Source organism: Oryzias latipes, chromosome 22 (genome assembly GCF_053564925.1).
Source record: "Oryzias latipes strain Hd-rR chromosome 22, Olatipes_Hd-rR_3.1".
Classification (NCBI taxonomy): Eukaryota; Metazoa; Chordata; class Actinopteri; order Beloniformes; family Adrianichthyidae; genus Oryzias; species Oryzias latipes.
The window spans coordinates 24204558-24221235 of record NC_136258.1 but is presented as its reverse complement, the minus strand read 5'-3'; the positions used below and the strand labels follow the sequence as shown (position 1 = coordinate 24221235).

The following is a 16678-nucleotide window of genomic DNA, read 5'->3' as shown; positions in this document are numbered from 1 at the left end:
TTTGGGGGGAAATAAAAGTACCGCTTTTTTTTTAACCAAACTGGAATTTACATGTTTATCAACATCAGTGAGATGTCCAACAGTCCACAAACATAGATGCATTTAAGAGATAGCCACCATAACAAAACTTTAGGGGGAAAGTAAACTGAAGCTCATGCTGGCTTTGAATTCAACAAGATTTGAGAGTAGAAGATAAGGAACACTATGAATGGCAGGATGTGAAGTCAGGAAGCATGCCTATGGTTGTTTTGTCTGTGTATGAAAGGTGGATCGGACCACTTTTAAGACGAGGCTCCAGGTGTCCTAAATTTGGATGCTGTAATAGTCTATTCTTACCTTGGCTACTTTATAACGCCAACAAGAATTGTAACTTGATCGTAGCTTGACCTGCTTTTACTAGAAAATAACCACAGTTTAAGGTGGTTGGAGTAGTTTGATTTAAATGTTAGCTAGCATGGAAAGATACACAATGCATCAGCACTTAGTTTTTTTTTTTAATGATGTACTGCACACATACACATCCTACCCCCAGGTCATGCAACAATGGCAGGAAAGGTCCAGCTGTCAGAAGAGGAAATAACAAAGGAACAGGATGGAAAGAAAGGCTCTTATTGTCAACGTGACTGGAGAAGATAACATGCATCACACTTCCTGTCCCCACCCCTACCAGTAATGAAGACCACACAGCACACAACCACGGCTTTGGGTGAGCAGGATAACATGCTCTCTGATGATTAGGGTTGTGCCGATGGACGATATCATCGTCCATCGTGATGGGTGACTGACATCCCGATGGAGAGACCACCATCGTGATGCCACGCCCCCGCCACGTTGCGCGTCGACATCATAAGCCGCGTTACATGTACAAAATATCTTGATGGGATCAATGGTCGGATTAGAATCCAAACGTGTACATGGGCCCAGAAAAATGTTTTCAGAATATAAAAACGTTCACTAAGGTCACAATTTCGGTCGGAATAAATCATTCGCACACGCGCAGTATTCGCACATGCGCAGTTTGAAAACCGGAAGAGGATACAACTTCCGCCGAGCGGCTTTTTTTCCAAACTTTATTGAAGGTAACAATTCAATACAAAACGATAACAGCGGCGAGCAGCTATATACATTGACATGTCAGCTCGGTAAAATACGAGACGATCTTCTAAACGTGCTTTTAATAATGTTACGGTTATTATCAAACACCTGTTCGCTCATCATTTGAATTTTAATCCGTGTGGTCAGTGCTTTTTCTGAACGTAGCCAGGATTAGCAGTATGCTAACACGGGCTAACAACATTAGCTTTGGGTGGCGCTGCATCCTGTGATTAACATCAGCCTTTATTTAGTCGGGACACGACTGGAAACACAAATCCACGTGATTGATTGAATGTTTTCTAAGGACTGAGCGAAATTTCTGCTTTGAAGCTCAAACCGCTGTGTGTCTGCTGACGATCCGAACTGTGCTCAGACACACGTTTAGACCCGGTTCTGAGTTTGATAGCTCGTACCCCTAGAGCTGCGGGACGGATCGCAGTCTTAAATCTCCCACACATACCGCTCATGTACCCCCCCCCCCCTTCCCATCAAACATAAAGCTGTAAATCCGCACTCCGCCGGTCCACTCCGCCATTAAGTGCAGGAGCGGACAACTTCTTTTCTATCTTGCTTGTTACTTTTTCTGTTAAAGTCACTTCCCTCAGTTTATACTGGATCATCGCGGATTAACCATTAGTTGGGAAATAAAATGAAAAAAGCAAAATAACGAATAGCAGTTATATAAGAACGAAAAATGTAAAAATACCCCCCCCCCCCCCCCCCCCGACGATGTCATCGTCCATCCCGATGGTTGACAGCAAACATCGTCAACGGCCAAATTAGGGGACATCGCCCAACCCTACTGATGATCGGGATTTACTGTTTTTTAGTACAAGATGCAAAATCTATTTAACAAGAGTTGACCAAAATTAGGTTATCTTTTCTAATCACGCGTAGGCCTTTCTGACCAAGGAGAAGCTGCTGATAGTTTGGTGCTGCTGTTAGTAAGAGCTGATTTGAACAAAATAAATCCCGACTTCACACACGTATTCAACCATGTCCGTCCCATGTTGTTTTTCCATCTAATATACCATTATAAAATATGAAAATACAGGGAGCTGGGTTATAGCCAAGAATTAAAATCTGCGCCCCAAGTGCCTTTTGTGATCATGGAAATTCTCTCGTAACTTTTTGCTCCTCTTTTCTTAGCTAGTTTTACAGTCCAACATTAACTTTGCCCCAACAAATCTTCTTTGGAATGTTTGGCGTCACAATAACTGTTGCACCTCCATGCCAGTCTCTCAGACTAAGACATCTGCGCAGTGGAAACAACAGGAGAAGGTTGAGAAAAAGAGAAGTGAAATAGAATAAGGGACAGAAAGATAAGACGCGGTAGAAAGAGTGTAAAGAAACCAAAAGTGGACAGTCAAATTAGAGTTTTCAATCTGGAAAGGTTCTTCTTATTTTAGTACCAAACCAATATGTCTCAGTTGTTCAGAAACAATGTTATTAAAAAACCCAATGTGAAACAGCATTATGGGATAAACCACAAAAAGAACACTCATCGATAAACATCTATGTGAAACATTTTTACAAGCCAGGTTGGAATTCTTGGCAGGAAAGCTAGAATTACGTAGGGGGAAAAAAACCTTGTAAAATAAAATAAAATTTTAAACTGAGCATTCAAAACTATTCAAATGTTAAGTGGGTAAAGAAAATGTTAAGTTGTGACTCAACACTGAAATGGAAATGTTTTTTTCTTTTATTTAAGTACATCAGTTTTTTTGAAGGGCAGGACATGTCTTCTTAGTTATTAGGGGAACATTAAAGACATCAGTCATAAATGTCAAACTACTTCTAACCTGACAAAGAACATTGGCCAAAAGTGTTTAAACGTGTTTGGGTGATTATACATATTTTTATATCACACTTCACTTCAAGAATTATTTTCCAATGAGACCATTTAGGTTTTAGCTGACCACCCTTGGTTTAAACCCTTGTCCTTTTGCCAGATTACTCCACCCCCAGTTGTGTTTGAAAACTAAATGTTATGGTTCTTTGGGGTAGACTAGCATAGAGTTAGGGTCTGGTTGAGCACTAGGGCTGAGAGCCAGAAGTCAGCTTTGAGGGTAAAAAATTTTCAGGCTCAGATTTGTTGAATTTTAAAAGGAAAAATATTTTATGAACGAGCAATGCCATGTTGTGAAAAACTGAATAAATACTTTGATTGCTGGACAACAGTAAATAAAGGCTAAAGGTTATGAGGCCTCACCTGGAATATTTGCCTCTTTATCAATACAAACTTATTCAAATTGGAAATGTTCACTGTGACCATTTGCCAAAACATCCTCCCATGGACTGGGTAAGACTTTATCACCCTGTGAAATGTTAGGAATGTGTAAATGACCTGGAAGTGTGCAGTTACATTTAGGAGACTTTTACACATCCAGTCATGTCAAATAAAACTCAAGGTTGTAAGAAGAAGAGAGGAAAACATCATTTTCAGCTATCAACATTGTGCTAACCCTAAATTATAACAACAGGTGGGAGATGTAGGAGCTCAGCAAAGGCCAGGAGTTAAAAAAAAATGCTTGGTAAGCAAGCCAGAGACGGAATACAGTACAAACACATTCTTTGGTCTCAGTATTCAGGAAGGAGCTCACTACATTTCAACACTATGCACTGCTTTACAAATAACAGCAAGGGTACAAAAATGTTTATTTTTTTGAAACTAAATGATATGCTTTACAAAATCATTTTAAACATCTGAGAATTTAATGGTAAACTTGCTGTGTGCAGAATAACCGGTAATGGCTCCAAACACAGAGTAGGTCATAAAATCTGCTGAAGCTGTATTGTCAAAAGCACACATCTCCATGTCTAGATCATCAAAAGGTGAAGAACAACTTGGTACTTCGTCACAATGCCAGAATTGAACAGTTTTCTTTATCCATATTTACATGTGTAACTCAAGATCATTTGGTATTCAGTGAGTAGGAGAAAAATAGTTGTTTTTTTTACCTATACTTTGACACTGCATTTTTCAGTTTCAGTTCAATGTGTTTCTTTAATAGGTGTGGAAGGCCTAATAAAAAATATGAAAACATGCTTAAGACAAAACAGGCTAAAGGAAACACCACGAAGACGCTGATGAATCAGCTGTTACAAACAGAGCTGTCATTGGCTTAAGCTTTCAGACATCAATTTAAACCAAAGCCCTGGGCGTGAGACCTTCACAAATCATCAGGTGCATACGGCACGTACACAATGACAGCAAGCGAGTACAGGCATGTTGTGTCCAACTACTGATGTTTTTAGTCTGGCAGCTAGTGAGTGGAGTGCCAAGCACACGCTACTCTTCTGAGCGCAGATAGTGGGAGTTGGGCTGATACAAACCGACAGACCGTGTTGTAGGCCTTTAATGTCACCCGTGGTCCATACATAAACGAGAGAATGTAGCCTCAAGGCTGAATTTTTGCCACACATTTTCATGTACAAGAACACAAAGAAGAAAAGGATGAAAAGCTGAAACTAGAAGTCAGTGGAAACAGGAGAAATGAAAATCAAAATGCATCACATAATTAAAACAAGCAGGATTTTTTTATCCTTATAATAGATAAGGAAGGGTTATAAACAATTAAAAAACAATGATAGTTACTGTCCAAAACACCAATGGTAAAACGGGCAGCGTCTAACAAGTTGTGATGAAACCAAAGCATGGTTTTGAAGTGTCAGATGCTCGATAAAACTAAGACTACAGGAAATCCATTAAATCAAAATAAACATACTTAACAGAGGAAAGAGATGCTAAAGACAAAAGACAAAAGCCATCTTTCAGCATATAATACTTCAGGCAACAGCTGCTCTCATGTTGTCTCCTTCATTAAGGCCGAGCCTGTACCCTACAGGATATCTGCATTCTTAGTTACAAATAAACCGTCAGTCCCTCTAAGTTACTTGTAGACACAGAATAGCATACATGACAATTTTGAAAAGCTAAACACCTACAGAAAAGTCAATGTCACAACCATGACACACATTCCAGACAGCAAAACCGAAAAGGGCCAAACTACAAGCCAAGACAATCATTGAGGAGAACAAACCACTGTCTAGGACGTAGATAAACAGCAATTTGAAAATGGTAATGTTTTTATTTTGGCTAGGATAGAATGGCTTCAAAAGCATGTCTCTCTGTGCACAAAAAGTACCGTTTAAAAACCATAAGTTCTTAAGATCAGAAAAACTAAAAATCGTATGTGAATGCCACAACAATGTTATTGTTATTATCCAAATTTAACTTCCTGTTGCCAGCACCACTTAATATTCCTGTCTGGTATTGTTTGGTTCTGAGTTTGTTTAAGAAGGTCAGAAGAGAACGAAAACGGTGACAGGTGACTTGAGAGTAAATTGTCTAAATGAGGAACTTAAACAGTTGTTCCAAAAAATACAATTCACCAGTCTACAGAGATTGGTCTAGATTACTGATCCTTATGTACTAATGTAATAAGGGTCTGAAGATTTATTGCAAGCACCCCTGTTGTGTTTTTAAACATACCTATTTTTTTTAAAGAAAGGTTTAATTAACTTGAAACAGTAAAGTTTGTAAAATTGACTAAAATATTCTTCCAATACTACGTAAGTAGCAATTATTGCCTATTTTGGATAACATGATAATCTTGTGTGGTAATATTTGTGGTCTATGCATGCACCAGCCAGCGTCACTACTAGTCCAACATGATGTCAACTATTTGACCTGAACAGATTCTGAAATGCTTATTTTCTCTTCAAAAGTCTAAATTGTTTGCACAAAATCAGATGGAAATTTTTTTTTCTAAACAGCGCACAAGTCAATTCATTGTAAAGCAGGTTATTTTTTTCTTTTTTTTGATGATAACATATTATCACCTTAAATAAAAGCAGGTATTTTTAGTACAAAAGATGGTATTGTTGACTGGTAAAATACAATTACTGTCAGTGTACGGGATTCTGTGAAACTCAAAGACACATCTGGTTGCTTCCTTCTACAAGGTGGTGGAAGTATAAATAGATTAAATCATCAACAGATGTTGAATCATTGTCGGCCATAAAGCATCATTATCAGCTGGTGTTGTAAATGTTTTCTTTCTACACGCTAAAGTGAAAAACAAACTGTAAAAAGCTGTTTTAGTAATAATTTGTTTTTATTTATACCCAAATCCTACTTGAATTGCACAATTAATAGATCTTTTACCATGAACTCACAAAAAACTGGAGCCTCTGCACTGCAACAGTCCACTATAATTAGGTTGGCTTTTTTCAGTAAAAGGCAAAAAACAGAGGTTGTAGTGACAGGTAAAACGCAATGTATGAACTTGTTTTGAAAAGTTTTAGTCCTCCCTATGAGATAATTGCCTCCAAATCACATTTTGAAAACATACCAGTCAGTTTGGTGTCAAGGAATTCATTTTGTAGTACAGTAAGTAAACATCACCAATGAATATACTAGGCGTGTTTGACAGACAACTTTTCTGTGCACACTACTTTTGAGAGCTTGCAGTAGTGACACAATGTGTCTGCCCCATTAAAGCACAACAAGCCTTTGTGTACTAAAAATGAGGTGAAGGGGACTGTGGCCTTCCTAATCAACCCAAATGACCTCATTCACACCACATAGGAGTTCTTTGTTTCAGTTCTTAATCAAAAGCCCCTCTTCCTGCTCTCTGAAACCTTGGTTTCCTTCTTTATTAGCAGTGACCACAATTGACCAACAATGATGAGGCGAGGCTCATGCTCACTAACCTTATAACATTTTTTCCTGCTAGTTATCAGTGGATTGTGATGCCAGTCCTATCCTTCTTGTACCACAGAGGCTCTTTGTTGCTTTAATTAAAGTCCAATTACACAAAACCACCTATTGTCTGGAATCTTCTCACAACCATGATAAGGACAGATTCAGAGCAGCCACAAGCACACTTGCAAACTGATCAGGACTCTGTAGGCACATGTGGTCCCATTCATAGTGCAATTTAGGTCAACTGAACCGAAGCTTCACATTTTTTAAATCAGACTGCATTCCTTCGCTGAAGCTTTTAGGAGGTGTGGAGAACAACAATTCTTACTCACAAACAAACAAGTAGTTCTTTGCACACACTGCAAATAGTTTCAGAGCTGCACAAAAGGGACCCAGAAGACCTTCATGGAAGTAGCAATGACAAAATGTGTGACATAACTGTGACATGCACATGAAGCCCATTAATCCCAAAGCAAGCAGGAACAGCCAGAAGAAAACAAACAAGAGGGTGTGTGTGTTTTTTTTGTGAACCTCCATCTTCATTTCGTCCGCTGCTATTGAACACATGCACATAAATTATGGATAGAAAACAAGGTTTTACAATACGACACAAGCCAGCGAAGCCAACACCTACAGTAAAGCACAACTGTGTTACACATATAATTACGAAGGGCAATAAAGCCACTGCGGTGGGAGTGTGCCTTGACACAGACAAGACCCCGCTCAAGCTGCTGCAATACTAATGAACGCATGAGGGAACAATGGTGGAGAAAATGTGTTCTGAGAGACAATATTTAGAGCATTGTGCCGCCTGCTTGTTTGTGTTTTTCATATAGAAAAATAAATACTAAAAACCTGTTTAATTTCCCTCCTAACTTTAGAAGTAGATTGTTGGGCAGTGCAACAGTGTACGTACGATAAAAACAAAATAAGGGATAGAAAGAAAATGACTTTTTTTTTATAAAGAACACAAATCCAGCAAGATGTCATCTACCAGTGTACTCCTAATGAAGTGCATACTGACTCTAAGGTAGTCAGGGTTACTCTGAATATTCTCTCAAATTACCCCACGCTTTAAATCCAGGACAGCCACGTTTGATAGCAATGCGCTATGGAAGAATGGCATTACCTTCTGGCATCTGACTTTATGTGGCCCTTAGGAAAGGTTATAGCAGCACAGTAGACTCTGGAGAGACCTCAGAAACAACACATGCTGTTGTGAGGAGGCAATTAAATTATTTATATTTGATTTAAAGGCCGGGCTGTAAGGAACCATGGAATGTTTTCTAGTCACTGGCAGGCTGACCTACTGGGTTATTTTAAGAAAAAGGATCAGGAGAAACTCTTTGTTAACAAGTCCTGGATAAGACAAGAGTCTGTTGGAGTGTACTGCATATTTCGGAGCCTAAAAATAACATTTTAGCATCTAAACTCATGACAGAAATTATAAATGTTACAGTCTGTTGTTCAAGAAAAGGGTGGGAAGCAGATTTGTTTTTCAAAATATTTCATTGCCACTCAGGGGTTGACATAGCCCAGAAATTTGCACTGGCCCACAGGGCCAGTAGTTTTTGAAAGTTACTGGCCCGACACCGCGCACAGCGAGACCCGCCGCTCCGCAGGTGCTTGCAACTTTAGGGGGGTCCGGGGGCATGCCCCCCCGGAAAATTTTAATATGGTGCAATTTGGTGCATTCTGGTGACATCTAGCACTTATTTATACACTTTTCAATGACTAAAAATAGAGCATATCAAACTTAAATCTGCTCTAGTCTGTTTCAGATGTTTTGAAGAGAGCGCTGCAGTGTAGTAGTTAACACTAGTTAAGACGTTTTCATGCTGCTTCTAATCACTGCTATTTCACATTTGTTCCTAATCAATAGTTAAGAAGTTTTATTGACTTTTTTGCCCTGACTGCCTTAAGGTTCTGCTTTTTGTTACTGTTGCAAAGTTACATTTACTTTTTAGTTACTTTAGTTACCTAATTAAATTAAATAATTGAAAAATTAAATACAATTAAATTACTGAGATCATTCAGCTAACTAGAAATACTTACTGCTTACAGTGTTGTAAAGAAAAACAAAATTAAGTAGTTTGACCTTATACTCCATTTGAGTCTGAGATTCAGGTATTTGGAGTTGCCTTTGATTCTTTGACATTCAGCTTAAAGCTTAGTGCATACAGTTTCATCTTCAATGCATTCATTAAATATCTTGCTGTCCATAGCACTAATTCCACCCGTCACTCCATCTAACATATTCCTATCTATTCCTGCCATGTCTTCCACATCTCTGACATGCTTCAGTCTCTCTTCAGTGACGGTGTTGGATTTATGATCATCGCGGTGAAAAACCACCAGGGGGCGCACTGATATGTGTGTCAGTTTAAATATATCTGCCTTCTTCTTCCACTTTCGGCTTCTCCCATCAGGGGTCGCCACAGCGAACAAGTCGCATGTAAATTTGGCAATGTTTTACGCCGGATGCCCTTCCTGACGCAACCTTCTCAAATCGGGCTTGGAACCGGCAGAGGTAGAGAAGGGAACAGGGAGCAGCCCGGAGTCGAACCCGGGTTTCACGGACGGAAGGCGCCGCAAACCAGCACGAGCTATCTGCCTAAAATGTAATAATAACCCACTGGCTTGTTCCTTCGTTGTTGCTGTTTAACATTGTTTAGTATTGAATTGTTACATTCAATAAAGTTTGAAAAAAAAATTGAGTGAGCGCGTGCCGCGTGGTGCTCGGCAGTGACAGCCACGCGCGCAGGCGGGAGAGGAGGAGAAGAGTGATAAAAGGTTTCCCATAGAAACCCTTGAAGTCTGAACACAGGACTAGCAGAAAAAGTGCATTATAAAGACGAGGTAAATCTACACGTTTTCACAAAATATACTTTATTGTAAAAGGTGAAAAATGTATTAATTGTTAGATATTTTAGTGGCCCGAGCGGACAAGTAAGTAAAAAATAAAGTCTTGTGGTCCGTACTGCTCGAAAAACAGGACCGGGCCAGCGGACAAATGGCTATGTCGAGCCCTGCCACTTAAAGCTTTAATCGACTTACATGAGAGAAATTCAACTTTCTTACTCTTAAATCAGTGAAATAAATGAAAAGAATGCGGAAAATAATGTTTGGCAATCTATCTCAATCATATTGTTGCTCTGTTTGGATTTGTTTAGTCACTGAGATGGTCAACATCCTTTAAATTAAAGCCAGTTTTCTGCTGCTGAAAGATGTTTTAGGGGATTGTACAAATTATTTCACAATAGAAAACGCTTTTCAAAACTGAACAGATATACTTTAATGGTCAATCAAAATTATTTGTACAGCAAAAACTAAAATGAGCTCAAATATCCTGACTGTGACGGACCTGAATAGCAGTCATGCTAAGCCAAGTTAAAGCACAGCAGGAGAGTGTGTGCGGGGAAAACAAACACCAGGCTGGAGGTTAAGTGCTCTGACTGCGCTCCCAGTAAAATTCCGGAGCTGGCTGCCAACACTTGCCATTCCTCCACTGAAAGGAGGCCGAAAATGAATGCAGACTGGTGGGCGACTAGGACAGGAACAGAGCGAGCATTCAACCACCTACCAGTATTTTTAAACTAGGCAGGAAGAGAATGGCATTTGGGAGGCGTGGCAGCATCTGCTCATCCTAAAAATATTCACATTAGATTTGGAGTGATCACCTGACCACCAGCATAAGAAAGATTTTTTTTTTAAAGTCCAAACAGGGTGGGGCCCCAAATACTCTCAACTGAGAAGTACTGTTTGCTGCCTATGTAAACAATTGTGAAATAGGGTATGTGATGTGAAACAACTTATGATGTAATCTTAATAATTTAGAAGAACGCTGAAACGGCCGGCTCTCTGTGGAAAAGGGCAGGAGCAGACTTCTCGTGCCACCAGAAAAACAACCCCACTTCATCTCAATTTCTGTCAAACAGAAAACAAACCACCGACTCGCTGCGTCTAGAAGTTGAGAAGGGAGGAGCTTACGCTTAAAAAAAAAACACAAGCTAAAATTAAAGGAGAGGTCTGAGTCAAAGAGCTGTTGCAACACATCAGTTACAAAATCTCTTTCTGCGTATTCCACTTTAGCCTGTTGCAGATGAGAAAAATAAATCTGCATACACTTACTCTAAAACAAGTAAAGCAGTAATGCTCATCTTCATCATGATGGCACAATTACTCAGCGTTTATGTCGGCGAAGAAAAAACAAACTATTCAATCATTGTGGGGGGAAATGCTTTGCTTCTATGATAGCCAGCCAGCCAGCCAAACAGGCATCTGGGGCTGAGCACAGAGACAGGAGGGCAGGGGAAAGCAACGGTGATAAGGAGACCCCGGCACTGGCAGGATTGAGGCTTCAGATAAGGGTCCGGAGGTGTCGTTGGATGACTTTATCGTGCAGAGTCTGTGAGGGAGTGGCTGAGGCGAGACCGGGCCAGGGGCCCCGAGATGGGGGTCTGAGCACGGGCCAGATCGTACGGGGGCAAAAGATAAATTGCTATGAACATGAAAAACTAATCGAATTTTGCCACAAAACTTCATCTTGCAAGATATTATCAGAGAAAGAAGTCTGTATTAACAAGCAGCACAAAGTGAAAGAAAGGAAGAGAACAAAAGAGCCAATTCTGCTTTTGTTCTGCAAATAAAAGCAGTGCACAGCGTCTAATGATTAATAAAGTTCAGCTTTGCAATAAACGAGTGCTGTCAGACAATAACCATTATATCCATTTTGTGTTTGCATTGACAAATGTTTGCGGTGAAAACTGAGAAACAGGCAGAAAAAGAGAGGAGAACCACAAGCAAGACGGACACAAAACGGAACCGTGGATAGGAAACAGTCCAGGCTTATTCATCGCAATCTGCTCTGAGAACAGCAGTTCCTGAAGGACTAGTCACCTATAAAAAATCCACAGTGGACAACAGACAGTCTGTCCTCCAAACGGTGACAGATCTCCCAAACATGTCCACAGAGATCATGACACATGCAGACCTTATGCTAAATGTACGGTAAGGGAGGCGGGAACAAATGGGCAGTGAGGCAGTACAGCGAGGCTTCATTAATGAGGAATTTAAATAGACTTGCATGGGTGTCAGTCTACTTTTTGTAATTCCAAATGACTCATTTTTACCTCTAAATGGACCAAAACCTGATTTTTTTTTATGTTAAAGAGCGAAAGCTGCAACATTTACAGAATACAATTACCATTAAAAACGTTACCAATAAATGACAAGAATACAAAGAAAACACTTCAAAAGTCAATCACACAAATTCTACACAATTCTGCTCAGGTTTTGATTCAATTGTTTAGTTATTTGCATGTAAAATATTGTTAAACAATCCACTTTCACCAAACTGACTGAACAATTCTTCTACATGTAAAAAGACAAAAACATAGCCAACTATTTTAATGTAAAACCATGCTTAATTGCGAAACATAAATATAAATTTAAAAATAAATAAAAAGAGGTTAAAGAAACACCTACTTTTGGGAGTGATTTGCTACCTCCCTTTAGTGCTACGTCTGCATTTCTACATGTTATATGCTCCGTCTCAATGTGCCAAGAGAGAAAAAATAGCAATTTGAACCAGTCTGATGACAGGCAGATTATAAAAAGAAATAAAACGGCTCGGTGGCAGGTGTCACCTCAGAAAGATGAACAACTGCAACGCATGGGGATTTCAGAACAGGCCTGTCAATCGGAGACACTGACCTTGAGGGACAACATACATACTGAGAAAGTAACAGGGCTGTCAGGGGACACATGCTACCAAGGCAGGGAGAGAGCATTCCTTAAAGCACACAAGGGTGGTGTCGGCTTTCTTCCGCTGTGGAAACAGCTGTTAGAAAATGCTGGGTGGATGAGGGAAGCGAGCAGCTGTTGTAGGACGGACAAATTGGGAAAAAGTTGAAAATGTTCAAGTGAACTATTCACAAAAAGACTCTGAGGCTTCAGTCCCACCTAAATTCCAACTACAGTGCTTTTGCAAGAAATCCACGGGAAGTTTATTTAAATAAAACTCTGTGAGCTGGCTTCAGTTATCCTCCAATTAAGCTTTAGCATTGCGACATCTTTAAGAAGAGCAACTTAAACTGAAACCTGTCTGGCTGGCAGGAGCGGACCTTTCACACACCCTTTTTGGCAACAAAGCTGACGTTTGTACAGACGAAGTATCACATCCACATGTCAGACTCTACAGGAACGAGACTCAGGAAAGGAAACAGCGGGTCCCAGTCTTTTTTTTTTTAACACCAGGAGGCGGAATTTGTTTTGAGCATCGCCCGGTCAATCATCACAAAGTTTATAAAAGGAAGCTGCAACTTAGCCACTTCATAATAAATAAACTCATTCAGTAACCCTTCGTTCAGGTGAACTCCAACCTGCCTAATCCCGCATCTACTAGAACAGGGGTCCGCAACCTGAGGCTCCGGAGCCACAAGCGGCTCTGGTATCCCTCCACTGTGGGTCGTTGCCGTACATGAAAAATGCTAACAAAGTGACTATAAATAATAGGTGTGTGTTAGTTAAGTTTTGTCATTTATTTTAAACTGGGGTGGTCTTATGAGTAAGAGGGCTCAGTTATTCAAAAATGTACATGTCAGACAAGCAAGTAAAACAACGCTAAAAGGTTTGATCTATTGTCAAAGTAGTTTATTACTAAAATAAGTTTAAACTTTTCTCTTGTGTCTTGTTGATGTTCAAAGGCAAAGTTTTTAGAAATCGGATGCAGCAGGAGGATCTTAATTGGTAGTGTATTTTATTTTGAAAAGAATGTGCCACCTCAAAAGGAATATAATGAATAGACAACACTAAAATCCAATTAAATGAATGGCTCATTGACAACAGCAAAAATTTTATGTTTTGTTTAGCTTTTTTTTTTTCCTAAATTGTTAAATTTCAGGCTCTTGTTGGGTCTTGGTCTGTAAGAAACTGGACCGAATGGCCTTTTTAGCGGTAAAGGTTGCAGATCTCTGGACTAGAACAGGAAATCGAAAGAACATAATTAAAGTTTATGTCAAATATGGGGCATAAAACATGATTTTTAAATCAAAAAGTAAAAGTGGGGATGAATAAAGGTAGTATGCTTTAAAAAGCTTGTCTTTAATCAAAAACAAGTTATTTTTATTTTTTTACGTAGTAGAGATTTATTGATACACTTGAAGATCCAATTAGTCTTTTATAGTCTCATAAAACAACGTAAGATGTTAAATTAGGTAGAAAAAAAGGAGATCTTTAAATATTTTGAAGCTTTTTTAAACGCTAATAATACAGTTGTAGTATATTTCTTGGGAAGGAAACGGCTCGCCTTGCGCCACAACAACCAGTAAATCTTTTCAGACCGGTTTGGCAGGTACATAACTGCGGAGCGTGCGTATCCAGACACGCAACCGAAACCGCAAAGAATGCGCTTCTTCTCCACCACCGCAAATTCACAACTATAAATCTGCGGATCATCATGGCGCGTGATGTCCGGAGCTGCGGGGACAGTCTGCCAGGGGGGTTGTGGCGCTCTCTAGTGTCCCCAATCCAATTCTATGAAAGCCATGGTCCCCACCAGCTCCTGATTTGATCACATCTGATGCAAATGTGCCTCCATTTAAGCTACAGGTGTTAAAATCAGTGTCACTGGACCAAAAACGTGATTTTGGGCTTATTATTTTGAATGAGAAACCTTTATTGACAAATCAAAAAAAGTAAAAACAAAAACAAAAAAACAGTAAATGTCTGGCAAATGGGGGGAGGGAGAGTACATATATTTAAATGGTTTAGAGAAATATATTACATTAAAGACAGGCAACACCCCCCCGAGCCAAGTTTAGTGAAAAAGTTGAAATAATCGCCCCTCTCTTCCCAGCTGCTGCAGCAACTCACCGGCCATTGTTTGGGCAACAAGCAGACACATTCCTCCGTGCACTTCGACTCGACCGCTGGGCAACAACAACTCACAGATAACCCAACATAAAAAAAAGTCCACACAAAGACTTAAAAAAAAAGAATAGGGATAAAAGATAAACAACATGGCGTCGCCCCCCCCCCCCCTATCTTTAAAAAAAAATGTGTAACCAAGTTATCGTCTGGTTGGTTCCTGAAGAGTTTAGCGGAATGCAGACACCCAGGCTCGCTAGCTGAAAATGTGGCTAACACGGGCTAAACTGCTGGGGAAACATGTGGAAACGGGCCCTGCCTCATTTCACAGACTTATTTTGGCCCAAACGCTTCTGGTTTTTGAAGTTTTGCAACACTTTCGGTGACGCAGATTAGCATTTATTCTATTTTCTCAGTTGGTTCGATAAAGTTTTTTCGCCCCAACAAACTCCGCGGACAACAAACGTCTAGTATGTGGGTTATATTCCTTTTTAAGGGGTATTTATTTATTTATTTTTTAATTAGGGATAGGTTTTGAGACGGTAAACCAGCACTGGGGTCCCCGCTGTTCTGCGGCACGGAGACCCCGCGAAGCCGAGCCGAAATCGGCCAGCGCCGTGGCCACGCTCGCCCCTTCCCCAGCACACGTCCGTCTCAACTTACCTTCGTCAAGAAGCCTCTCCAAGTGTGTGAAGATTCCGCACAGATTTGGCAAGCTCGTCATGAGCTTCTTCTCGTTCAATAATTGCATCAAATAGTCGGGACTCGGCCTCGGTCGCTCCTTCACTTCGACCTCTCCGACCATCATCTTTGCGGTGAGAACGTTCAACAAACCACCGCACAACACACAAAAATCCTCTTTTAAGAAAAGAGAGCAAAAAAAGAAAAAAAAGAAAACTTGCTGTTACAATCCCACGCTTCCCTCCTCCTTGAGAGCAGAACACTTTTCGAGTCCCCCTAAATTCACGTTTGGTTCGCCTTTGTTATTTTAGTGGTAGGGGGGGCAAAAAGGAAACCGTTAACTCCTTTCCACAGTTCTCTCCTCTACGCTGTGTGCGTTTGGGGACGCTTGATTCCTCCACTGTAGGCGCGTTAGAGCCTTGCACTGCAAAGGACACGCCCCCTGACGCTCATTGGCCAAGAGGACGTTTTCACAAGGGGGAGGGCTAAACAGACAAACCAATAGAAGCGTGTATCTCACTTGAGAGGGTGGCCACAGGAATAATTGACAGGCATCCTAACCAATAAGATGGGGTTCACAAGAATGCACACAACACATCTGAAGCGTTGTCAACATCAAATAGCAGTTATTTCTTGCTCCCTTTCATCGTTTATGGCCTTATAACTGAAAGTGCCTGGTGCTAGAAAATTAAAGAAGGTTTTATTCACAGTGCCTCTTTCTAAAAAAAAAAAAAAAAAATCCCAAATGACTACTTAAAAGAACCTCTCCTATTTGAAAACATATAAACTTTAAAAATAGAATGCATCTCATTTCATTTTTCAAAACATTTTGCAAAAAACAAAAAAAAACGAGTCTTCATATCATGAATAAATCAATAAGTATCTTGCTCCTCACAAATAATGACTACCTTTACAACAATTCTTACATCCACATCCACATAGGTGGCAAAAATGAGTTCTGTTACCAGCTGTAGAAGAAGAATTGCTGCAAAGGAGCCTTTGAGCTCAGAGCTTTTTTTTTTTGGTATTGCTTCGTTTTGCCTTCTGTGGCGAGTTTAAGCATTCTAAGACGTGAAAGTAGCTCAGCTAAAATGAGTTGTGTAAGAATTTTAAAACATTTTTCTCAAAAGATTAAACATTTTAAGAAGTGTTACATTTTAGAAAAGTTCATGTTTTCCAAAATCTGTGGATTAACTGATTCAGTTACCAAAAATTGTACTATTTGGTTTACTGGGGTAAAAAAAAATGTATGAATCTTTAGAACCTTTAAAATGTTCATTAAAGCTTATTTAAGTATATGCCTCCAAGTAGATCAATTTAAGC

At 39.9% G+C, this 16678-nt stretch overlaps 1 protein-coding gene across 8 annotated transcripts in view; it reads right to left on the bottom strand.

The window, feature by feature from the left end:
- qkia (QKI, KH domain containing, RNA binding a) overlaps window positions 1-16250 on the bottom strand; it is a 72465-nt gene extending 56215 nt beyond the window's left edge. For 2 of the 8 annotated variants that reach the window (XM_078940476.1, XM_023951535.2), the window contains exon 1: window positions 15338-16248. In XM_078940476.1, the coding sequence (XP_078796602.1) occupies window positions 15338-15482 (145 nt within the window). In that variant the 5' untranslated portion in view covers window positions 15483-16248. Of the gene's footprint in view, window positions 1-15337 lie in introns of all 8 variants that reach the window. The other 6 variants (XM_023951537.2, XM_023951536.2, XM_023951540.2 and 3 more) reach the window with 6 other exon arrangements.
- Window positions 16251-16678: the final 428 nt, after the last annotated feature.